General features: G+C 51.1%; 1 protein-coding gene across 2 annotated transcripts in view; it reads left to right on the forward strand.

Annotated features, from left to right (window-relative positions):
* PRICKLE2 (prickle planar cell polarity protein 2) overlaps positions 1-25,862 on the forward strand; it is a 181,002-nt gene that overhangs the window by 117,635 nt on the left and 37,505 nt on the right. For both annotated transcript variants that reach the window (XM_045289881.1, XM_004702414.2), the window contains exons 4-7: positions 1,983-2,120; positions 5,024-5,227; positions 7,625-7,811; positions 13,615-14,484. In XM_045289881.1, the coding sequence (XP_045145816.1) occupies positions 1,983-2,120; positions 5,024-5,227; positions 7,625-7,811; positions 13,615-14,484 (1,399 nt within the window). The remainder of the gene's footprint in view (positions 1-1,982; positions 2,121-5,023; positions 5,228-7,624; positions 7,812-13,614; positions 14,485-25,862) is intronic.

The raw sequence follows: 25,862 nt of genomic DNA on the forward strand, positions 1-25,862 counted from the left end.
CATTTCTGCTCTGTAACCTGTGAGGTCGCCACCGTGAGTCAGAATTGGCTCCGTGGGAACAGGCTTGGTTTTTGTTTTTGTAAAAGGAATAGGAGTGAGCCCACCAAAGGCTTCCAAACAATGTTAGCAACGTCATCAAAGCATGCCCACAACCCTCTGTCCTGCTGCTGCTCTGGGCGTTCATCCGACAAATACAAATAACGCTTTTACCTTTAAAGCTGAGAGCTAGCATTGTAACCTGATGCCCAGGTAACTAATTTGGAAGCTGGAATGCGGGTTTTTACAAGCTTGAGGGGTGTGCCTCTCGTTACAAGCTTGTCCATAAAATGTTAGCAGCGTTGACTGTGTGTGTGTGTGTGTGTGTGTGTGTGTGTGTGTGTGTGTGTGTGTTGTGGCTGTGGAGGTCACTGCAGTCCTCCTCTGGGACAGCCACGGGAGCTGGAGGTGGTTCCGACCCCTTTAACTCGACAGAGAGACGTGATCTGTGCTTGTCTGCCCTTAGGGGTTTGTTCGGGGTGTGGCTGGTTGGTTCACTGGGTTGCATGAGAAGAGAGGCTGTTCAGCTCGCTTCTTCCTGCTGGGGGGAAACGCCATGAATCTGACCATCGGAACATTCAAGGGTCCTTGGAGGACAAAGGATGATCCTAAAGTAAATGTTTGATCATTCTTTCTCCCTTGGTTCGGACCCTTTTGAGGTACACTGATGCTGTTAAGTAGAATGTTTTAAAGGCTCTGGTTTCAAATTGGGGCATGAGTATCCTCATTCAAACATTTTCCTCTAACCACTTATATGCCAACGCACCCGAGCCGTGGGTCCACCTTCCTGATTGCCCAGATTAGCGCCACTGAAGCAGGAGGTGGGATTAGAACCAAGCCTCCCCGAGTGCGGTGTCCGGCTTTGGGTGCTCTATGGACGGGGCCGTAAATAAAATTGAAGCATGTCAGTAAGGAAGTTCCCCTCTTGTGAATTCTGTTACGTTGCTTGTAGCTGGAGTGGTTGAATAACGTGCGTCTCACACCTCCCTGACTTAGACCAGTCTCCGCTCTTGCAGAGTGCACCAGGGACCTCCTATAAGCAAAGCAGATCGTTGGAATCTAACAAGATGGTTTTCTTCTCTCTCTATTTATTTTTATGGCTAACCTTCCACTTATTGCAGGTGATACCAGCTTTCCATATATAGCCATGATATGCTCTCTTTTTAAATAAGTGGACTCGAGTTAAAAAAAAGAAAGCCAGTCAGTCTTAAAACATGATTAAGTAAATAATGGTTCGAGGCGCTGGCAAAATTCCCAAGGTGTGCATAAGTAGAGAGAATGGAAAACACTGGATGTGTTTTAATGCTGTGAGTTGCTGTGTTGACGCACAGCCTAGCAGGCAGCTCCACTCTTCCCGCACACAGGTAAACACGCAGGGCTATCCACATAAGAACACCGAAACATCTGGACCAACTCCTCAGTCTCAGCCTTTGTTCTGCCGTTTTCCCAAAATGAGATCGAGAGAAAAGAAGCCATGAGCATCAGACCACGTTCTGGTTCACTAGGTGGAAGTCCTCCTTGAGTCTCAAGTGTCGTATCCAGGGGTACAGTGGCTGCAATGTGTCAGGGGCCTACAAATCCATAGTGAGAATGAAAACCCTGGAACTGCATTGGCGCCAAAGCCAGGCGCAGATGATTTGATTTCAGTTGGGTGCTTAAATCTGTGTGGGCAGAGCCAGGTAGTAAGATTAAGCAGCTGTCACAAACATTTGTCTCATCTTAGACTAGGACTGCTTTGTGCCTTTGGGACTGTCAAGAAGCTCCGTTGACTCACCAGTCTTGGTGGAGACTCACCCTAAATGGCACCAAGCCTGGTGTTCTAGAAGTTATGGCTAGGGCATTAGGACCCAGTGGAATGCATGGAATGTGGAAAACTCTGTGACCTGGGCCTCAGGAACCTTGAGGAGTAAGAGTGACCTCTTTCTGCCACTCTCTGTGTGATTCAGGTTCGCTATTGCAACTCTCTGGATGAGGAAGAGAAGAGGGAGCTGAAGCTGTTCAGTAACCAGAGGAAACGGGAAAACTTGGGCCGAGGCAATGTCAGGCCCTTCCCAGTCACGATGACAGGAGCTATTTGTGAACAGGTGAGTGTGGGCTGGGGGGGTTGGGGGGGGGATGAAGAGGGATTGTGCTGGCACCTGTTCACTCATTCATTTATTCAATAAATATTTTGTTGGCAGCCAGGCATAGGTCTAGGCCTGGCGGATACAGCAGTGAACAAGAGACAATAAAAGTGTCACCTTGTCCTTGTAAAGCATGATGTTAATGAGGAAGACATCAAACAATAAACCAAATACATACAAGAGAGAAAAAACCATCCCCATCCGGGGAGATGGCTAGGAAGTGCTGGGAGTGTGGAGGCTAGAATTTTAAATCAGGTGGCTGGGGAAGCCCCGCCCTAGAAAGCTGGAAAGTGACATCTGAGCCGAGACTGGCAAGAACAGAGGTATGGTTCGTGTAGACCCCTGGGTCTGACGGTGCAGCCAGCTCCAAAGCCCCGTGGCCGGTGTGTGGTGTCCGTTGTGTGGTGTCCGTTGTGCTCTAGGAAGAACAAGGAGGCAGAAGGGGAGAAAAGTTGCAAGTAAGGTCTTGGGGAGCCATGGGGAGATTTGATCAGGGGCATGATATGATAGGCTTCTATGATGATAGAATCGTAATATGATAGACTCATCTTTTTAATTGAGTTCTGTAGAAAATGGAGCTCTCCAGGATCACCAGATCTGGGGAAATTCTCCCCCAGAATGTTCTCAGGACTAAAGCCTTTTCAACCCTTCTTGGGTTGGAGGGTTCCTTAGCAAAGCGCACGGAAGGCCCATGCATTCTCCCCAGGGCCTCCCTGTGTTGCAGAGCCTGGATGTGTCTGATCTTCTCCTCACCAGTAGAGTACGTGGTGTGGTGGAGAAGGTTCTTAATGAAGGTGGGTGGAGACTGGCCTTCCTGCCAGTGTCAGTGGTCACGTCCTGCACCTCTCTGCCCCACTGCTCTCTCTGTAACTCCATCTAACTCCTTCCGCTCTTGATGGAACCATCCAGGCACCAGAGTTACGTTTGCTTCACCTGGAATAGGGAGCAGGGGTGGAGGCCACTTTGGGGGCCTTTGTTTCAGCTTTCAGAGGGTAAGGCAAGAAGGTGGAAGGAGTCGGGACGCTACTTGATGTGGGGAGAGGAAGGAACCAGAGCTTTGGCAGGAGAGTCTTTATCTTCACCTGGAGACTCTTGTTGGGATACAGGTGATCAGTGGGCACAGTGTGAATGTTGGTGTGCTCAAGACCCTCTGCCTAAGGGGACCAGATTTTAACATTGGTAAAGCGGGACACCATTGATCAAACTCATATCCTAGCGAAATAGCCACATGCAGCCGAAAACCATATACCCTAGCTTGTCATGCATTTTTTCCAAAAATCGGGACTTTTAAAAAATGCCGCGGGACGCAGGAAAAATTGTTAAAAATCAGGACTGTCCCACCAAAAGCAGGACATCTGGTCACCTTACCTCTGCCACAACCAGACATGTCTCTTGCTATCAGCTAAGCTGGGCCCACCTGAGGTGGAACAAAGGTTGGACATTGCATGGGCAGATGGGGAGAGCAGGAGAGAGAGGTGCCAAGAGTACAGAGGCAGAAAGACATATGTTTGTCTCATGTTTCTGCCACGTGACCCTGACTAAATCACGTTTGCTAGGTTTTGTCATTTATAAAATCTAGTAACAAGTGCATGCCTCAAAGAATTGTGATACGGATTAAGAGGCATTATGTAGGTATAATCCAGCTCTACTCATGTCCTCATGGGAGGCTGGCATGGGATTTTCTGTCGACAAAGTCTTTCTTTGTATCACACACATGTGAATTCCCAGACCCTGCTTCCGGGGGCTTCCTTCGACGTCTCTGCTGGCTCGGCACCCGCGCAAGCCCTGTGGGATGAGAAAGATTGGGGGAATAAATGGCTTCCTGACTCCTTGGGCATTGTGCCCAGACTCAGCCATTCCCTTGGGGTCACAGTGCGAGGTTCCTGAAGAGGGTGAAGCGCATGGCCAACCCCACCGTCTTCTGAAAGCAATCCCTTGGTTCCGGGCGTCCCCTTTGCTCTTTGTCACATCCCCTCTCCCACCCCGACGACAACATGGGTCATTCACTCTACCTAGCGAGGGCCAGGGCCTTGGGAAACCAAGGGAGAGAAGGGACTGAGAAGAAACAATCCTATCCGGCCTATGGGAAAGGATCTTAAAGGCACCAAGGCCGCCTCCTGAGGGGAAAGGAGGCCTGGTGGTCCCATGGTTAAGTCTACGCTGCCGACTGAAGGGTTTGGATAGTGTGGTTAGAATCCACTGGGATGCCTGCAGGGAGAATGGCATGGGGACCTGCGCCCCCCAAAGCCTTTCAGATGACTTCAGGCAATCAGCGGAAGGTGAAATAGAATGGAAATGAAATATGGAATGCTGAGAACTAAAAAGATTGCAGCCTAGAAAGCCATACGGGGCAATTCTGGCACACGCCATCGCTGCGAATTGGACAGCGAACCCCTCCCAGGTGGTTAGCAACAGTCAAGGAAGGCATGCTTCCCTGCCCCAGCCCCTCCCCCCCACCAACCCCCAGTGCAGAGCCCACCCACTCTGCAGGGCCCCTCCAAGCCCTTCTCCCAGCCTGCCCTGGCCCCGCCAGCTCCTCCTGGTGGGAATGCCGTGCCTCTGGAAGGCCCTTCGAGTTTCAGGACACTCTTGAGACGGTCGCTTTGTGCAGCAGTCCCCTGCCGGTTATGGTGCGAAAGGGTTTGGCTGCCCTCCCACCACTGTGATTCATGTAGTAGGCCCAAGGAAAGGAGGAGGCAGAGGGAGGGCCAGCGAAGCCTGCCACGCCAGCCAGGTCTGCCAAGCAGGCATGTGTTGGACCATAACGAGGGTGGCGGTGGCGGCTCTCCCCTTGTGCTCAGTATTCTCGATTGTGAAGAGGAAAGAGAAGGGAGGAGGTGCTAATGTTTCTCTTTGCCCCGCAGTGCGGAGGCCAGATTAACGGAGGGGACATCGCCGTGTTTGCGTCGCGCGCAGGCCACGGGGTTTGCTGGCACCCACCATGCTTCATCTGCACCGTCTGCAACGAGCTCCTGGTGGACCTGATCTACTTCTACCAGGATGGGAAGATCTACTGCGGGCGGCACCACGCCGAGTGCCTGAAGCCGCGCTGCGCCGCCTGCGACGAGGTCAGAGCAGGACCCACCCGAGCCACCCCTCAACGTGCCGTTGCCCACTTTACCCAAACCATGGCCTCCCCACGGCAGGCTGTTTCTGTCATTCGGGAGCTCCTCGGGTGGCATCCCCTGGCCATGGGGTCACTTCAGAACTCCTAAAGAGGGGCAAACATCATGACGTTTTAGATGCCAGCCCTCATTCCAGAGTGGTTTTTAAGCACGGAGGGCCACTCGTAGCCTAAAACCCTTACATGTCCCCAGAAGTAATGGGGCAGATTGGTTTGAAAGCAGAAGAAAGTCTAGACCATGATTTGATGTCACATGGTCCTTTGAAGTATGGCCTGAGGACTCAGATCGGTTGGGGTGTCTCTGGTGGAATGCTCACCTTTCCTGCAGGAGACCCGGGTTAGTGTCCCTCCCGGCCAGTGGTCCTTGGGCACAGCTGTCACCTACAATGTTCCCAAGGTTTATCCATGTTGTAGCCTGAGCCAGCAGCCTCCGTTCTATAGCTGTGCAGAACGATACATCTTGTTTCTCCACTCCTCGAGTGATGATGGACAGTGCAGTCCTTTCCACTTTTTTGGCTATTAGGAATGCTGAATGTAAACTTGAATACGAATACAAGTTTTTACGTATGTGAAATGCTTTAAGTTCTTCTGATGCTTTAAGCCCTACGAATGGAATCGCAGGGTTCACTAGTCACTAACTTTCAAGGCCATGCCAGACTTGTTTTTTCAAGGCAAAAGCACTTTTTCCTCCCACCATGAATGAGCAAGGAGCGGGAGGTCTCTGCTTTCTTGCCAACTCTTGCTGTTTCCTGTCTTTTGAATAATAACCACCCTAGTAGGTGTCAGGTGGCATCTCATGGTGGTTTTGATTTGCATTTCCCAAATGGATAATGATATTTGCATACGTTTATTGGCCTTTGTATATCTACTTCAGAGAAATGCCTATTCAAATCTCAGCTTTTGTTTTTTAATTGCGTTGTTGTTTTATCAAGGAGCTTTGGTGGTGGTGTGGACCAGGCACTAGGCTGCTAACCTTTAAGGCCAGCAGTTCAAACCCACCAGCCTCTCTGAGGGAGAAAGGTGAAGCTGTCTGTTCTCGTAAAGACTTAGCATCTTGGAGACCCTGTCTAGGATCGCGATGAGTCAGAACCAGCTCAATGGCAGTGGGTTTCGACCTTTCATCAGTGAGCTACAAGAGCTGTTGACACATTCTGGATTTAGTCCGCTGCCAGACACGGGATCTGCCACCCGTTCTCCGGGCGGTGCCTTCACTGTCTTTGAGAGTGTCCTCCAAAGCGCCAACATCTCTTTTTTCTTTTTATGGATTTCAGGGTATCTGTTTGTTTCTTCTGTTGCTTATGCTTGTCATGGTATAATTAAAAATCATCGTCACAACTAAAAATCTATGGTTACAAAGATGGATTACTGTTTTCTTCTAAGAATTTAATAGTTTTAGCTTTGAGTTTAGGTCTTTGACCCACTTTTGACTTCATTTCTTAATATGGGATGAGGTCAGGGTCCAAATTCATTCTTTTATTTGTGGGTATCGTGTTTACCATTTGCTTGTTTAAAAGAGGATTCTTTCCCTATTGAATGGCCTTGGTACCCATTTTGAAATCAAGTGACCATAAGCCTATGAGTTTTGGGGAGTTTTTTTTACTCTCAGTTCTGTTTCTCTGATCTTTGGGTACGTTCTACTCCTAGCACCATGCTGTCTTGGTTACTATAGCTTTGTGGGACATTTTGAAACCTGTGCCCTGAATTTTATTCCCAAATCATATTATACCAGAGACCCCTAACTGAGATGCTTCTGAGCACTTATCCTGTGCTGAACATTGCAGTGATCTTTCCTAAGGCAATAAGGAATGGTGAGGACTTTGACAAACTGGAGAGATTTCCGCCCATCTGGAAGCAGCACACCCCTCTCAGGGCTAGTCTGTTGTTGCCATGCATCAATGTGTGCTGGGCCATCACCAAATGCTATGTTTCTAAAAGAGAAGCCAGGATTCCAAATGTTTATATGAAATTTCCCTATTTTTAAAACGTTGTGTACAAACCACATGAAGCAGATGTGTTTGCACATGTCTAAATGTGCCCATGGACTATCAGGGTGGGGCGCTGCTCGATTCTTCCCAGTAGAAAGCTCTGCCTGCTTTTGAAATGAGGTTGGATTTATCCCCGGCCAGGTCTGGTCTGGCTGTACTTTAAGCAAATCCTAATTTAGAAGCAGGAATCAATAGGGTATAAAGAAACACACCTGTGTTGTGGCTGGGTAGCTGATAGCTTGGGCCTGCTTTCCCGTCAATCTAATTTGGGGTGGCCCTTTAGGTTTTCTTGGGGGCAGGATGTTCTTGCTCATGGCGGAGTCTCAAGCACTGACCGTTTGGCTGCCCCTCTCCAGATCATCTTTGCAGATGAATGCACTGAAGCCGAGGGACGGCACTGGCACATGAAACACTTCTGCTGCTTTGAGTGTGAGACGGTGCTGGGCGGCCAGCGCTACATCATGAAGGAGGGCCGGCCCTACTGCTGCCACTGCTTCGAGTCCCTATATGCCGAATATTGTGACACCTGTGCCCAACACATAGGTGAGTCAGCGCGTGGTGCTCAGCTTGGTCCGATCTGGCTGGATCGCTGTAGTGTCTGGAAGAGTTAGGCCTCCTTGGCTATGAGTGGTAAAATCCCACCCTATGCTAGCTTACATTGAAAAGGGGGTTTCTTGGCGCATGTTTCTGGGAAGGCCAGGGACGAGCCAGCAGTCCCTGTTAAAAGCAGATCAAGGGTTTAAAAATGTCCTCACACACCCCCACTCTGTTTCAGTTCAGCTTATCTTCTTAGGTCCTGCATTCATTCTCACAAGGAGAAAGGCCAGCTCTCTCCCAGTAGCCAATCCAGACCCTCCAAATAACAATCTTCCTGACCCTGCCTTGGTTCTATGCCTGCCCCTTAAAACAGAGAACCGGTCATCCTCTCAGTCTGCTGTGGATGGGAGTCACGGGTCCGCCAGACGAGATGTCCCGGTGCTATGTGAGGAAGTACCTGAACAAGGAAATCAAGTTACTTCTAGCAAACATCATACACACACACACACACACACACACACACACACACACACCACACCACCCTACCCCCAATCCAGCTCAAGCTCAGCCAAATTCAAACCTAAAGAACCTCAAATCACTCAAGGTATAAACTCCCCAAGTAAATGACAGACCCGATGTGCTGCAAATCATCTTCCCTTTGCAGGTACCCAGTCTGTAAAGCCCTTCAATGCTGGCCCAGATCACGCTGTGCTTGGGGTGGGTGGTATGCATTGCCCTGACCGTCCCTGGCACTTTGGGAATGGCTTGCCAGTGGGCATGGTCTGCGAGACCTTCAGCCCAAGCTGCCTGTGGACTTGTGTGGTTGCAGGAAGTCTGGTTGGGAGTTGCCCATTCCTTACCTGTAGTGAGGAGATGTGACAAGCATCCATCTCGGGGCCCAGTTGTCCTGACGTACAAGATTGTACCAGGGACCCAGAAGAAGTGACTGCCTGTCTCCTTGGCCCATCTGAAGGGATCTATTCAGATGAAAAATTAACTAGTCATTCGAAAGGGTATCTGTGTTAGTGAAAACCACAGCTTCGTGCATGGGCCACCTACTGTGTGCCCAATGACATTTGTCATTGGGCAGTCCAAGTCCAAGTCCCAGCCAAGAGACTCAGACCAACTCCATGAGGCCTTCCCGATTCAGAGTCCTGTGTCAGGGCCAGGGGTCAGCACTGTTATGAAGCCCTTTGTCCAGCTGCATTCCACTCTGGGATGTCAGGTGGCACACGGGTCACTGTCCTCCTTCCCTCTAAAGCCCTCACCCACTCACAGCCTGGTGCCTTCACTACATACCCAGGAGCTCGTGTTTCTCCAGGGCCCGAACAGATAGTCAGGAACACAACTTTCTTTTAGCTGCAAGGGAGGCAAGGAGGCGCTCCCATCTCGATAGGCAGCTAGCCAGACCTGTGCAGAAGGGCAGGGAGGGAGCAGCATCTGGGAAAATGGTACAACTGACTCGTCCAGTGTGGCTCCCCTGTGAATTCTGAGTCTGCAAGTCCATGGTTGCTCAGAAGACATGGACTGAGTGTGCAGGAGGCCTGCCTAGAGGGGTGCTACCTGTCATCGGTGGTCCGATTTCTTCTGCCCATTTCTAGGGAGGTTTAAAAGCTTCTCCAGAGACTGCTGCCTAGAATTTTCATTCAGGGAGAAATAAAATAGGTGTGCAGACCTCAGAAGGCCCTGCTGCTTTATTAGCTTTCCTTCTTTTAGTCCATTATTTTCACTGTCGTAGGGTTGCATAGTGGTTAGGCATTGGGCTGCTAACTGCTAGGTCAGCAGTTCAAAACCACCAGCCGCTCCTCAGGAGAAAGACGGAGCTTTCTACTCCCATAAAGAGTTACAGTCGCTCTCTCCTGCCCTCCTCTCCTCCCGCATCCGCACATGGACCGCCAAGAAGGGCTGAGAAACCGACGCACAGAGACAGGCACACAGGGAAAGACATCATGTGAAGATGGAGACAGAGGTGTCTATAAGTCCAGGAATCTCAAGAAATGTCAGCAGCTACTAGCAACTGAGATGGAGGGGAACCCTCCCCTCATACACTCTGACTTTGACTTTTAGTCTTCATAACTGAGAGGACAAACTCTCATGCCTTCTTCACCTGTCCTCCTCATGTAATTTCACAAAAATGCACATGCTCTGTATGAGCTGAGAGATATCTTAACAAATTAGCATTTATTCAATCTGAAAAAAAAAAAAGAGTTACAGTCTTGAAAACTCACAGGGGCCGTTCTACTTTATCCTATAAGGTCGCTATGAGCTGGCACCAACTCAGTGACAGTGAGTTTGATTTGTTTGTTTGGTTTTTTTGGTTTAGGGCTGCTTACCTGAAAGGTCAGTAGTTCAAACCCACCAGCTGCCCCTTGGGAGAAAGATGAGGCTGCCTGTTCCCATAAAAATTCATAATCTTGGAAACCATATATAAGGGGTTAAAATCAGCTTGATGGCAGCGTGTTTTGTTAGCATTTCAAAAGCCACAAGGGTACAATGAGTAATCCAAATTGGCTGGCGGTTCAAATCCACCCAGCCCCTCTAGGTCAGGTGGCCTGCCCTGTAAAGACCACAGCCTCGGAGCCCCTGCTGGCCAGCCGGCCTGTGCTACGGGGTCTCTGTGGAGTCTGGATCAGCAACAGCACCAGTTAGCTCCCTCCTCTCCTTTTTCCTTAAATTCGTAAAAAGATGCCAGCATCTCACTAGAGCAGGGAGCACCCTGGCCTGCCGTTTCCTCTCTGGCATCACTGGAATGCTGTCTTTAATCTTTTTTTTTTTTTTTTCTTTTTTCCCTCCCAAAGATTAGCTTTGCCACAAAACACAATTTTCGCACCAGTGTGAAAGGGCCTGCTCTGTGAATTAGGCATTCCACCGTTGCTGGGTGCTGTAATGCCGGCCAAACTCTACAAATAGTCCATATTTATACAGCGGCTGGGAGCAGACCCTGCATTGGGCGGCTGTTGCCAGGGCGACGGGGCTTTCAGCCCGCAGAGGGCCGAGTAAACAGTCCTATAAACAGACCGAGGCTGTAGCCCCAATGGACGCATGCACCCTCTGCGAAGTGCTTAAAGGGCTTACCACGGGAATGAGACAGGAACGCTAGATGTTGGGCACAGAGCCCTGTTCCAGATGTTGAGGGTTCAGCGGCAGTTCAGAGGACCGTCTGACATCGCTGATGTTTATCAGGGAGCACAGTCCCCTGCCTGCTGGGCTGCTTTATGACCTGGCTTCCCCTCCCTCCCCATCTCCAGAAACTGGGAGCCTTGGACTCTCAGTTTCCTTGCAGAAGCAGCCGTTGGAGGACATGCCAGAGAACTGGGTTTCCTGTCCGCTCACTAGTCTAAGGGGTGTGGATGAGGCCCCAGCTGCCTGGGCTGCTATACCTTAAGGAGTAGAAGCTCCCCACAAAGGTAGCTCTCCCCACAGGGCAGCCAGGGAGACCAGTTCCCACGCGCTCTCTAGACCCCTGGCCCGGAACAGAAGTGGAGCTGGCATCAAGGGAAGACTCTCAGCGCCTCGGAGTTCCCTCTGGGGGGGTATCCCCGACAGTGACCCTCAGAGCAGAGGGAGACAGGCCTTCAGACGTCATGCAAACACAAGAGAAGTAACAGTAGCAAAAAGATCCGCACACAGGTACCTGCGCTCTGAGCGTATGAATTCATTGAATCCTCTCTGCTGCCCCATGAGGTGAGTCCTAGGATGATCCCAAGCTTACTGCTGAGGAAGAGGGGGCATAGAGAAATGAAGCAACCCATCTAGGGGGTCACACAGCTAAAAAGGGGCAAAGCGGAGATGGGAGCCCAGGCAGTGGGGCCTCAGTATCCAGAGTCAGTGCTGCCACACAGGATGGAGTTTGGCTGACTCTTGGGGTCCCCCTCGCAACCTCTGCCCCCTATGCAGCAGGCTCCTGCTTCCTCCCAGGGGGCTGGGCAGAAAGTGCTGGTCCCCCACAGCTCTGGGCGGTATTGTTTAGGCAGGCCCTGGCCCCTTCTCACTCTTCCTGGACATGTCCAAAGAAGGCCAGCTGGTTTGCGCAGTGCCCCTCCCACCTTGGGGTGGCCTGTGTGGTTGCTCTACCCCTCTAATAATCCCTCTGATGGTACAGTGGCTAAGCTGACATCTGCTATCAGAAGGGCACCTGTTTGAACCCACCAGGGAGATGTGGCAATCTGCTTCTGTTAGATTTCAGCCTTGGAAACCCTGTGGGGCAGTTTTACTTTGTCCTTGAGAGAGAGAGAGAATCAAGTTGATGACATTGGGCTTGGTTTGGTTTTTTAGTCCCTTGGGCCAGGCTTTCAAATAAACAGACTCCCCTTAGATTGGAAAGGAAATAATGGGACCATTTACCTCCCACCTCTCTCCCAATGAGACACCCCAGTGAACAGGGCAAGAGAAAGATGAGGCACCTCCATCTTTGACCTTTGTTCCCGTGGTTTCTTGTTCTGTACAGAAAGTCCCTCTTGGATTCCTGTCCTCTATCTCTCTAGAGAAGACTGTAGCCCTTGTTCTTTCAAGGACCAGCCTCAGGGATTCTTAGGCCCTGAAGGCGGCATTCCCATTAGTCCCACATTTCAGGGAGGATTTTTACCATCATGCATCAAGAGTCTTGAAAAGGTCCCCTCCCATCCAATACTAATGACTTGTGACTGAATTCTCAGGCAAGGAGCCTTACGTCCTGCCAGCTTCCAACTGCATTAGAAAGAGAGCCTCCCTGTGTCAATCAGTAGCAGGGGTCCCAGGTGACTGCCCCAGCAGAGGTCACATGCCCACTCCTGTACTAGTCACTGGGGCTCATGGCCTGAGGGTGGTGGGTGGCAAGGACCCCACAGGGAGCTGTAGTCCGCAACCTGAAGAGATGCTGAGAGAGGAGCAGGAAGGGTGGAGGAGATGGGGGTGAATCTCTGATAAACATTTAGCAAAACTGCATAAGGCACACCCAGGTGTGGGAAGCGAATGGCTTGGACAGACCATGGCCAAACCTTTCTTTACCGAGAGCTAAAATGCATATTCTTCTTTATCGCTGAACTACTGTCATGCATTGCCCGTTGGAATGGCTTACACTGGCGATGGACATCAATCTTCCATGCAGTCAGCATAGGAGCAGCCCCGAGGCTGAGGAGACTCCCCAGAAATGCAATGGCCCTGACCTCATAGAGCCTCCAGTGTAGTGGAGAAGCTATATGATACACAGATACGCTCAGTTAGCAGTCCAATGCCACATGCTGGTAATACTGTGGTGACCGGGGAGGAGATAATGGCGGAGCATGCTGGAGAACACACTAGGAGACCTGGGGGGCAGGAGTACTTCTCCAAGAGGTTGGCAGGGAACTTCAGTGTACAGGTCACCGTTAGAAGCCAGACTTTCTGCCAGCCCGTACTGTTTTTGCTTGGTTTTACAGCCATTGGCCGATTGTTAAACCTCCCTATGCCTCTGTTTGCTCATCTGAAAGATAGTAGTAGTAATTGAGGAAGCAAGTGGGTTTCCATCTGCAAAGCCCTTGAGCAGTGCTTGATTATCTGTGGGGATCCTGAGCACCCTCTAAGAGAAGCACGTCCCTGGCAGAAGGGGCCCCCCGCAGGGCATTGTGATCTGGATTCTCTGTGCTCAGAGATGGCACCCTAAGAAAGAGCAAGGGGACTCCCCTGGGAGGGCATGGGCATCAGGCACGTGCTGAGCTGGGCACTGACTTACGTATGGACCGTGTGTTGGGCTGCATCTGGAGTCCAGAGGCCAGCCAGGGCCCTGCGTGTGTGTGGCGGTGGAAGTGCGTGAGCAGCACATCAGCCTCTCCAGTGTCTCTCTTTTCCCCAGGGATCGACCAAGGTCAGATGACCTACGACGGCCAGCACTGGCATGCCACCGAGACCTGCTTCTGCTGTGCTCACTGCAAGAAGTCCCTCCTGGGCCGGCCCTTCCTCCCCAAGCAGGGCCAGATCTTCTGCTCCAGGGCCTGCAGTGCTGGCGAGGACCCTAATGGCTCCGACTCATCGGATTCCGCCTTCCAGAACGCCAGGGCCAAGGAGTCCCGGCGCAGCGCCAAAATCGGCAAGAACAAGGGCAAGAGCGAGGAGCCGGTACTGCCCCAGCACAGCCAGCTGCAGGTGAGCCCCAACCTGCTGTCGGCCGACGTGGACCCCCTGTCCATGCAGATGGACCTGCTCAGCCTGTCCAGTCAGACGCCCAGTCTCAACCGGGACCCCATTTGGAGGAGCCGGGAGGAGCCCTATCATTATGGGAACAAGATGGAGCAGAACCAGGCCCAGAGTCCTTTGCAGCTTCTCAGCCAGTGCAACATCAGAACGTCCTACAGCCCCGGAGGCCAAGGGGCCGGGGCCCAGCCTGACATGTGGGGCAAGCATTTCAGCAACCCGAAAAGGAGCTCGTCGCTGGCTATGAAGGGACACGGGGGCAGCTTCATCAAGGAATGCCGCGAGGACTACTACCCAGGCCGGCTGAGATCCCAGGAGAGTTACAGCGACATGTCCAACCAGAGCTTCAGTGAAACCCGAGGCAGCATCCAAGTCCCCAAGTACGAGGAGGAGGAAGAGGAAGAGGGCCTGTCCACCCAGCAGTGTCGGACCCGCCACCCCATCAGTTCCTTGAAATACACTGAGGACATGATGCCCACCGAGCAGACCCCCCGGGGCTCCATGGAATCCCTGGCCCTGTCTAATGCAACAGGTAGGTTCTGTCGACCTGGAAAACATGTAGTCCGTGGGCAACCTGATGCTGCTGGTCCTCAGGGTTTTAAGCTGCTGAGACGGGGGAGTCCAAGTCTAGGGTAGCTTCTCTCTTAAATGCTATACTATCACAACACCCGAGACAGGTCTTCAGATTGCTCTGGTTTCCTGGATGCTGACTCCTAAGAGGGAGGGAATAGAGTTGGAGGCAAGTGAGTAGGGGTGCACCCACTGGCCTGATCCTGCAGGGGACTCTGGAGGGTGAACTGCCTCCTTGAGACTGTGAGACTGACCTTGGGTAGCACTGTGCCTGTCCACCACGGGCTCTGGGCCGCCGGGTGGTGAGTGCAGGGTGAGAGTAGGAATGTGAGCCTGGCACAAAACAGCCCCTGCCAGCCAGCCAGCAGCACTCAGGAGAAGGAGCCAGCTCTGATGAGCCCACACAGCTCTCGCAGCCCCTGGGGGATGGTGGGTGCCAGGCCTGGGACACCAGAGCATCTACTGCAACTTCAAAGGCTGTCCTAGGCCCCAGGAGCTCACCAGGGGGCTGGGTTGGATGTGAGGATAAAGACATAAGAAATACATCGACAGAGGAGGACAAGGGCAGGCAGCCGAGAGGGACAGGAGTGAAGAGAGAGAGAGCCAACCCCCACCACTACCACCAAGTTGTCTGGTTGGTCTGTGTCCAGTGCGAAGACGGACGTCCTCCAGGATGGGGCTGGGAGTCAAGGATGCCTGCGAGTTGTTAGCCATTCACAGCACTTTAAGCGCTGAAAAGGTATTGACGCTTGGAGCCATTTGCCTTTGCTGTAGCACCCCGCAGTCTGTTCAGCTGTCTCAGCTCATTGACCAGGGGATAGACCAGCAGGGGCTTGTAGAACTCCTGTGGTGAGTCGGGGGTGTGTGTGTGTGTGTGTGTTGGGGTGGGGGTTGCCCATCCACTACAGACTGGGAATGGCTGAGAAGCCCTGCGGTAAGATGTGCTCGGTGTGTTGTTAGTGACCACTGCTTCAGCTCCAGCTCATGGAAACCTTGTGTGTAAGGAACAATCGTCTCTAAGTCCCGTGCCGTCTTCATGATGGTTGGTGTGTTTGAGTTCATCCGTGTTCCTGTGGTGCATGTTGAGCACCTTCCTCCCTGGGGGGCTCCCCTGTATCAGACAGAACTCTCTTGGGATCCATACAGTTTTCACCGGCCCAGGTTCAGAAGTCTTCTGCCTTGCTCTGGAAGCTGCATTGGATCCTCTCCACCCTGAGTGAGCTTGCTGGTCTTTGAAATACTAGTGACCTAGCTTCCCACATCCTGGAGCCCTGGTGGCATTGTGGATATGAATTGGTTTGTGAGCGGAAAGGTTACCAGTTTGAAACCACCAGCCCCTCCACAGGAGAATGATGGGGCTCTCTGCTCCCATTAACACTTACAGTCTCGGAAACTCACGGGGTGGGGTAGCCTCGCTATGCGTCAGCATCAACTCGATGGTGTTAGTGGTAGCTTCCCACATTATAACAATGTGCGCACTACCACAGTGTGACCAACGAACAGACCGATGGTGGACGCTGAGTAAATCTGCCCCACATAGGGCAGGCCATGAAGGCAGGGAAATTTGAGTCTCCCCTCTCCCGCAGGGACGCCGTAGTCAGATGGGTCTGGATGGAAAGTGTGGTCACCAGCACCATCTAAGGGGAAAGAGCCAGTTGATTCCTACCGTGTGATGCTGTATTTATTCAACTAACACTTAGGAATCTTTGACGGTGTGCCAAGCATGTCTCTGAACACTTTATTAGTTCGTGTAATGTAGCCATCACAACCCTATAAGGCAGTGGTTCTCAACCTGTGGGTCACGACCCCTTTGGGGGTCGAATGACCCTTTCACAGGGGTGGCCCGATTCATAACAGTAGCAAAATGACAGTTATGAAGTCGCAACGAAAATAATTTTATGCTTGGGGGATCCCCACAACAAGAGGGACCGAATGAAAGGCACTGGGAAGGTTGAGAACCACACTCTGATTCTCCTTCCAGAACTGAAAGAACTAAGGCACAGAGAGGCTGAGGGTCTTGGTCAATGTCACCCAGCTTTTACGTGGCAGAGGAGTGTGGCTGACTGCGTGTCACCTTTTACCGCCCTGCCCAGCGCGTTCATAAGAGCCTTCTTATTTGTCCCAGAGGGCTGAGTCCTGCTTGAGATGAACAAAAGAGGCCCGGGTGACTAAGCGCCTGGCCTGATGTCGGAGAAGTGAGCAATTAGCGCAGAGTGATGCCCGTCTGGCTCCCTGCCCAGCTTGCATTATTCTCCAAAGATTTGTGTGCTATAATTATTAAGAGGCCAGGAGATAAATATGTAATTCGGCCTCTAAAGCCAAATTTTCCCAAAGCTGGACCACCTGCATTCGAACCACCTGGACCTGTGGGGCTCGCCCAGATCCTCTGCGTCAGGTTCTCTGGAGGTGAGCCCACAAAGCTGCATTTGAACCAGCTCCGTGCAGGGGCAGCTGAGCATCAGTCTCTGCTGAGCAGTGGCTCCTGCCTTGCCTGTGCGGATGCTCTTGTCACCACACTGAGATGCCTGGGGCAGTTAGACTTGCTGGGGGCAGGGCATGTGCAAGATGCCCAGGTAAGAAGAATGAATGAGCAGTTTCTTCTCCCAAGGGAGGACCTGGGGAAATTATACCCCTGTTTTTTTGTTTGCTTGTTTGTTGGGGGTGGGGGGGAGTTATTGGGAGTATGATGGAGTTTTAAAAAATAATGTGTGTAAGGTAAACATTCACCCAGAAAATTAACTTCCCATTTTAACAATTTCTACCCAAAAGATTCAGGGAGACTGTGGACCTTTTTCACAGCATGCCTCATTCTCACTCGTTCCACCTGGGTTTCCCGCTTCCAACCTTCAGTCAGTCCCCAGGCCCCTCGCCTTCTCCTCGCTGCTGTAGTGTAGCGCTGGGCCGCTTGTAAAAGGAGCTCATGATCATGGGCGAGACTCTTTATTTGGGGAGCCAGTCTGTTCTTTAGCTAAAAGCTGACCTTACAAGCGTCCCTAAATCTCTCTCTCTCTTTTTTTAATGGCTGCTTCATATGTGAGGAAACTTTGAGATTTTTGGAAGGTAATTCTGACACGTCTGGGGGCAGTGGAGGAGGGGAGAGTTTCTCAGCTACATCTGACCGTTGACATTCAACTCAATTAAAAGTGGCTGAAATGTAAAAAGCAGTTCAGTGCCGCTGACCACTTGAAGTGTAGCTAGTGTCACTGAAGACCTGGAATTTTCATTTCATTGGAAGTCATTGACATTTCCAGAGCGCCGTGTGAGCACAAATGACCCTAGTGAGCTGTCAGAACGAGCAATAGCAACCCGGTCTGTCCTCAGCCCCTCTGGGAATTCCCACTGAGCATCAAGGCCCATCATCAGTCAGGAGCTGCTGTGGCGTTGAAGAAGTCACTTAAATTCCCTACGTTTCAATTTCCTTATCTGTTAGGTTTTTTTTTAATATTCATACTCCCTTTGTATAGTTTCCGTAAAAAGTAGCTGCTGATGCCTTTATCATCATTAGTATTGTCCCTGACACACCAAAACCAATCCCAAATTGTGGCCATTGCATCGATGCTAGCTCCTGGGTCAGGGATAAGTCACAGAGTGGACCTGCTCCATGGGGCTTCTTGGTTGTGATCTCTGTGGGAGCAGATCACCCGGTCTTTCTTCCACAGCACCGCCGGTGGGTCAGAACATGAATCTGTGGATGAGTAAATGAGCACCAGCTCTGCACCCCCCAGGAAGCTCTTTCTGACATACATACAAGGGGATACACCCCCCCAAAAAACTGGAATTTTCTTCAAAGCTATGTATTTAATTTTTTTATTAAACAGCTTTATCACCTTCAAAGTACTCTCCATTATACTTAATACAGTTTTCAAATCTGCAATTCCATTCTTGGAAACATTTTTCAAACTCATCTGTGTAGATGGCTGACAGTACCTCCCTCCTTTTTCTCTTCACCTCTTCTACGTTGTCAAATTGCTATGCTTTCAAGTCCCTCTGCATTCACAGAAACAAAAAGTCGCATGTAGTGAGGGTGAGGTCAGGTGAGTAAGGTGCATGGGACAAGAGAGGCATGCTGGTTGTTGCCAAAAACTGGCACACTGAGCTGGTTGTGTGAGCAGGTGCATTGTCGACATCTGACTTTTTTGAAATGAGAAAACCACTCATACACTTGAATTTTTCCCTAGCACTGTGCTTGTCAGCTGTGTTCAACATCACTGCAGTGTCTGTGGCATTTTCCCTGAGCGGGAAACAAAATTTCACAGCTGCACATTGTTTTATAAATTTGTCATCACAAAAAATGAGCTCTGAGTGAAACTTCTTTTATGAAAAAAATTCACTGTGACCAGAGAGAACCTTCCCAGGTGATGCCACTGGGTGCACTAACTCCGAGCGGGTTGCTTGACGCTCACCTAGTAGGAACAATGTGTGCTACAAAAGCTCCGCCCAGTGGAGATATTTTCCAGCTTGGGGAGGGCAGTGCCCCTTGTATGTTGCTGTTGTGTCAGCAACCTTCAGCTCGATTCCAATGGCACACACAACCTATATATGCCCTGTGTAGACCCGACAGGACAGAACACCACTGCCCAGTAGAGCTATGCTTTTCACAAGGACACACTGACAGTTGACAGGGCTTTCCTCCTCTGCAACCCCTGCTGGGTCCAGGTTGCTGATCAGCCTTTTTGTTAGCAGCTGGGTGCCCAACCATCGCACCACTAGGGTACCTTGAACCTATCCATAACCCTCTTTTGCTGTTAACTGATGCCATTATTGTTATTTTTGTAATTTTCATTTCTCCCTCCTTCCAAGTGCACTCACCTGTAATTTTGTTTCAATAGATAGTCTGGTGGCAACTCACCCCTCCCGGCATGCACTGGCGAAGCAGGCTAGCATTTGGGCATAGTGAAAATGCCCCGGTGTACTCCTCACCAGCGTGAAAGGAGTACACGAGGCAGGGAATGAGAGAAATAAATCCCTTTCGTGGCCTGATGTTTCCGTGGACCTGCAGACCCTGCAGTGTGGAAGAAAGACCGTGACTGATATTCTAAGCACAGCTTGTCAATAGAGCAGACCTTAAATAGGCTTCCACAGCCTATGCCACCCACTCACACATGCACAGACACATGCATGCACACAGACACACATACATGACACATGCACAGACACATGCATGCACACAGACACACAGACATGACACATGCACAGACACATGCATGCACACAGACACACATACATGTACACACTAGGCATGATGTTGACTTGACTTTGAGAGCCAGTCTTTCCACTGTCCACCCTCACTCTTGCCTTTGGATTTTGCTAGAAAACTGCATAGTCTTTTGAGAGGGCAAAGCGCTGTTCTGTCTGTCTGTCTTTCAGTCCTCAAATCCCACTCTAGGAGTAAGTGGGATCTGTCACGAAAGGCTTAGTCACAACACCTTGAGCCTTTGTCTGAAGCCAGGTTTTTCAATAGTGGATTTTTTTCCCCTCCTTCCATGGTCAGTAATTTAGGTTATTGAATAAGTCTGTATGTTTAATCTGGCCCAAAGCTGAATCTTTTGTGGGCAGCGTTTTTCTTTAGAACAGACCTGGAAAAGCAGATAGCTCCAGTGCCTGGCCAGCCTCTGGTCTGGGTTTTGGCAGCCCCGATTGCCTTAGCACTGGGCATGTGCAGAGTCTCCTCCTTGGATAACACAGTTCATCCTGAGTGTTCACACAGTGAGTCAGGCTGCCTTCTCTTGCCAGGACCCAGCAGGCAAGCCTCTCGGCAGTGGGCCGAGACAACAGCTTGCAGCCTGAATGGCAGAGGATTAGGAACAGTCGCAATAGCAGCATCAGCACAACTGACGTTATTGTGCTTGTCATGTACTGGGTGCAGTTCTAAGTCCTTTATACAAACCATCTCAGGTAATGCTCACAACCACCTTAGGAGGTAGGTCCAGTGGCTTATTTTCGTCTTATGGATGGCATAGGGAGGCCCTGAGAAGCTAAGTAGCCAAACGCAGGCCACACGGCTCTAAAGTACCTGGTGGGATTGGAATATGGGCATTCAAGCTCCACAGCCTGCGTAGACGCTGGCAGCACTGCGGGACGCTAACAAGAAAGCTCCTGCCGGCAGTGCTAATAATCAGACTGAGAGGTAAGACCTGATGTGCTGAGGGTCCCAGGTGTGAACATCTCTTGATCCTTCACAGCAGCCTTCCAAGAAGACCCCCTAAGAGAAGTCTGACTGTTATACCCATTTTGCAGATTGGAAAGCTAAGGTGCATGAAGGTTGTGCCCCCACGTGATCACCACAGAAGACTAGGAATTGTAATCAGGTGTGATGCACTGCTCTGGTGCCCATGCTCACAGACTGGTCACCGTGGCTATCGGAAGATGTGCCACACTGGCTGCGTGCCAGCTGACTCCCTGTGACTGTCTGACTCTGATAGGCTAAGGTGGAGCTTGAGAACACAAGAGTCGAGTGAACGCTGAATGAAGGGCAAGCAGCAGAGTGGTCAGGCCAAGGTGCTGTGCCGGGAAGGACGGAAATGAGTCCGTGTCCAGGAAGGCACTGGGTACAGCCACAGATTCCAGGTTCAAACCCTACCCTGAGACCAGGTGGATGGTCGTTGAAAGGAATTGGAACTAGTTGCCTCAAGCAGTGCACGTACCCCAGGACAACCGGAGGGAGGCTGTCAGCTGGTCCCCAGTAAAGGGCTTGCATTGGCGTGGAGTAAGGAGCCTGGAGCTACAGCTAGTCCTTGGGATTAGCTACAGCTAGTCAGCAGGATTCTGCAAGGTGTCATGAGAGTTGACAACCAATGGAAGGGGATTCACGAAGATTTCTGTTGCTCCATTGGTTGGAGCGCCTCCTCTGAGTTCCAGTGTGGAATGAGTATGAACGTGAGCAGGAGACCAGTCTGCTGTGGTTGGACACATGCATGTTGCCAATTCATAGCTGCATGACGTGGACAACTGAGTTCCCTGCTGTGTATCTCAGTGTCCTTGTCATGGAAATGGGATGACATTAGTGCCCTAATCTGAGAGGGGTGTTATGAGGATTAAGTGAGACCGTTCTCATAAAGAATGTAGATGCGTGGCAGATGCCCCACAGGGGCGCATGAACCTTAGCTCTTGTTAGAATTATTCTCCGGGGCTGGAGCTGCAATGCCACACCAATCACTACTGACATGATTGTACTGACAAGTCACTCCAAGGTGACTTGCACTTTGTAATGGAGTGGAGGGGATAAGCAGTAACCCACTCGATCAGAAGCCATCGTGGCACAGTGGATTGAATGTCGGATTACTAGCCACAAGATCAGCTGTTTGAAGGCACCAGTCGCTCTATGGGGGGAGGATGAGGCAGTTCTGCTTCGTTGACAGCCTCGGAAATCCGGTGGTTCTTCTCTGGCCTGTGTTGGTGTTGGTGTTGGTGTTGGTGTTGGATACCATGGACTCGGTGCTGACCCGTAGAGACCCTACGCGCAACAGAAGGAAGCATGTCCAGTCCTGTGCCACCTTTCTAACAGTTCCTGTGCTTGAGCCCATGGCTGTGGTTGCAGCCATGATGTCAGTCCATTGCATTGAGGACCTGCTCCTCTTCTGCTGCCCCCCTGCTTTGCCCAGCATGATGTCCTCCTCCAGGGACTGCTCTCTCCACGCTGCTCTGTGGGGCTGCACTGAGTTGGAGTCCACTCACTGGCCGTGGGTTAACCTACTCTCCCTATGTCCAGCGTGGCTGGGGAATGAGGAAGGGTCAGGGCGGTGAGGGAGGGCATGTTGGGGGAAACGATGCTTGAGGGGTAAGGAAAGCCATGCAGGTCCGAAGCAGTCTGTACACGGCCCTGTGGAGCAGTGTGTTGTGGCCGAAGAACAGAAAGAAGGCATCGTGGAGGGTAGAGCAGAGTTACAAGGCTGGCAAAGAGGCAAGCGCTGGAGGGTGCAGAGACTTTGGGGATATTTTAAGAGTTTGGAACGTTCCAGAAGTAAGTGTGAACGGAGGGCTGCTGGCATGGGGGCTAAGCACGCAGATGCTAAACCAAAGGCCAGAGTGCTTCAAAGCTGCCAGCCGCTCTACGGGGGAAGGCTGTCAGTCTGCTTCCGTAACGATGAACCACTGGTCATCTTAGCCCAACCAGTTTGCCGTCTGGACATGTGACTCTTGTTGACCCTAGAGGACACAGTAAAACTGCCTCTCACCCCACTCGGTTTCCAAAACTGGGACTCTTCACAGCAGCAGATTGGCACCGCTTCTAGCTCACGGAACTGCTGGTGGGTTAACACCAGCACCTTAACCATCCCACTACCAGGGCTCCTTTGAAAAGATTGCCATCTTGGAAACCCTACTTAAAAACAAAAATAAACAAAGCTCTGTCATAGAGTTGATAATAACTCAGAGTTATCCCTGAGACCGGCAAAGCAGAACCGCCCCTTGGCGTTTCCCAGGCTAGAACTCTTTGTGGGAGTACAAAGCCTGGTACAAAGCCTGGTCTCTCTCCCGGAGAGAGCCTGGTGCTTTTGAATTGCCGACCCTGTGGATTGCAGCCCACCACCTCACCGCTACACCCCCGTGCTTTCTAGAAACTCCTCATAGTGTCACTGTTCTGTCATCATGAGTCTTGGCAGGGGGCTTGACTAAGGGCAACGGGAAGCTGCTGACGCGTCAGGGGAAGCGGAGAGGGGAGGTGACACGTCAGACGTGCCTTGGGCAAAAGCTGGCTGCGAGGGGAATTGGTGGGTGGAGGACCAATGCTGTCATAAGGCTGTCCAGGGAGAGGCGAAGGTGACAGCATCCAGGGGTAAATGGAGACCTGGGAAAGGCGGGGTCGGTACCATAGAGACTTGGCAGAGGAGACTGGTAAATATGCCGGAGCCCCTAGGGAAGAAGGATATTGGGAGATAGAGGATCGATAGAAAACCTAGAAATGGAGACGGCCTTGCACGCATGATCGCGCACCCACAGCCACCCACCCACCCACCCACCAGCTGAAAGTGCCTGTGTCGTTATCCAGGGTGTGGACAAGAAGCTGTGGGAGAAAGGGTGGGAATTGAAGTCTGGACGAGCCTCCTGCCGCCTTTGATCAATGGTGATGCTTCGTGGCGTGGCGTGTCTACGCCCTTAACACGCATCACCTACGCACCCTGGCAAAGGAGACGCAGTTGTGCAACCCAAGCCATATTGATGGCTGGGAGGTAATGGGGGTAATTTTCCAGCATCGCAGGCAAACTGGAAATGAGGGAGAAAACAATGTAGGGAGCCCAGGCAACCATTGGAACCAGTTTGCTTTACCAAGGATCTCGGAAAGGCTGCTTTTAAAATGCTTGTAATGCAAGATATTTCCGTATGTCATTGGGGGGAAGGAACGTTGCTCCTCTTCTGCTGCCTGACTTGGAGACCCAGATTTTAATCCAATTGCTTTATTAACATCACTGGGTGAAAACTCCACCAGCTGGCACCCAGTTACTTGAGTGGCCACGCCTGAGAGGTGCTGGTGAATGACAGCACCCAGGTCCTGCTTGCCGACCTTGCCGGGGAAGCTGAGTGGGCCCGTCTGGGAGTATATGTTCAGAAACCCCTCGATCCTACCTTGAGTCTGATCCGTTGTGAGCCTAGAAGATCCTTGGAAAATGCCTAGAGATTGGCTTGGCTTTGGCTCTTGTTTAACTGCAGAGTCAAAATCCACATTCTAACTAGTGAGTAAACAACCGAGATTGTTGGCCTGCTTTGTAAAGTGACTGCAAAATCCATACATATTTGGCTCCACACACAGCTGGACACAGGGACCTAGTGATGTCCGTTTCTTGGCACCTCTCAGCTCTTGCCTCCACGTTGGCTTCTGTCTCAGGCATGTTCTTCCTGAGAGTCACAACAATGGCGGCTGTCAGCAGCTCCAGGCTCCAAGCTGTTGACGTCAGGTGCAGGGGGAAGAGAATGGCTCTTCCTTCATACTGTCACTAAGAGTCCCAGAATTGAGTTGCTCCATTTGCCTGACATGCCTCACAAGACCTGAACTAACTCCACTGACCAGGGGAATGGATTACTCGGCCTGAGTCACATGCCCGTCCCTGGAGCCTGCCATCTAAACCCACAGGGAGTCTAAAGGGAAATATGCATAGAAGTATTGTTTCTAAAAGAAAGGAGCCCTCCTAGCTTAGTGGTTAAGCCTGGAGCTACAATCCTCAAGATCAGCAGTTGGAAACCACCAGCCGCCCCTCAGGGGAAAGATGGGACTTTTTACTCCCTGGAGATTACATTCTCAGAAACCCACTTAGGCAGTTCTACCCTGCCTGGTCGGGCTGCCATGAGTGGGTGTGAGTTTCGAAAGGAAGAGGAAGGTGCAAACCACCTCCTCTCCTGTGAACCACGGAAGGTATCCACCTGCAGATGACCGGCCTCTATGTCTTTCCTCCAGATGTTCCCCCCCGCCAGGAAGTGACATCACATGTCCCTTATGTATGTGAACCAAGGTTTTCTAAAGACAGCGCTGTGTGTGTGTGTGTGTGTGTGTGTGTGTGTGTGTGTGTGTGTGTCCCTGTGGTGATTTGAACGCAGGGGTGGCAAGCCAGTGAGGAGCTGTTTGGCGGGAGAGGAAGGTTCAATTCGATGGCGTCCTGCTTAGCACAGCATTTGGGCCGAGAATGAGGAATGCCTGTAGGCTGGTCTGATGGGAGACCCTTTGGGGTGGCTTTGCCTGGCTCGGACCAGCATCCCTGACTCTCAGACCAGGAGCCAGGTGAAAACTGAGGGACTCTTGGCTTGTCCCTCGTATCTTTTTCTGTGTCTGGTTCCTGGAAGCACAAGACATTGTCCAAGCCAGGTGAGGGCAGAGCTGGCTCCCAGCCGCCCAGGCCCCCTGCCCAATGTCATGGTCTCATTGCCATTTTATGGGCCCAGGGAAGTTGTCAAGTGTCTTGGGTTTTCAAAATCATTCAGGAGGCTTATTCCTAACCTTGGGTACAGGCAATCATCTATGCCCAGAGCGAGTGACACCGGAGCTGCTGACAGAGGAGAAAAGATTGCGGATTTTATTCATTTTATGGCTGAAAGCAAACAACACTGGGAAACTGGTGGGAGTGGGTGGGGGAGCACCCCAGACTGGTGCCAGATTTATAGAGTGGATTTGGAAGAAAGCAAGTGTGCACTTTGCTTGGAAGTTTCGAATATGAAGCCTCACAAAAGGAAAGGAGATTGCTGGTCTACTTGGAAATTATCTGAAGATCTAGGTTTTCATTGCATATATATGTGTATATGTGTGTATGCAATTGGGAAAACATCAGAGAGAAAATTAAGAAAACAGAATTAGGGGGAAAATTAATCCAGTCTCACCACTCAGCTAATGTTAGATTTTGGTGAATTGTATTGATT

Source organism: Echinops telfairi, unplaced genomic scaffold (assembly GCF_000313985.2).
Source record: "Echinops telfairi isolate 266 unplaced genomic scaffold, ASM31398v2 ScPeMD7_31;HRSCAF=116, whole genome shotgun sequence".
Lineage (NCBI taxonomy): Eukaryota > Metazoa > Chordata > Mammalia > Afrosoricida > Tenrecidae > Echinops > Echinops telfairi.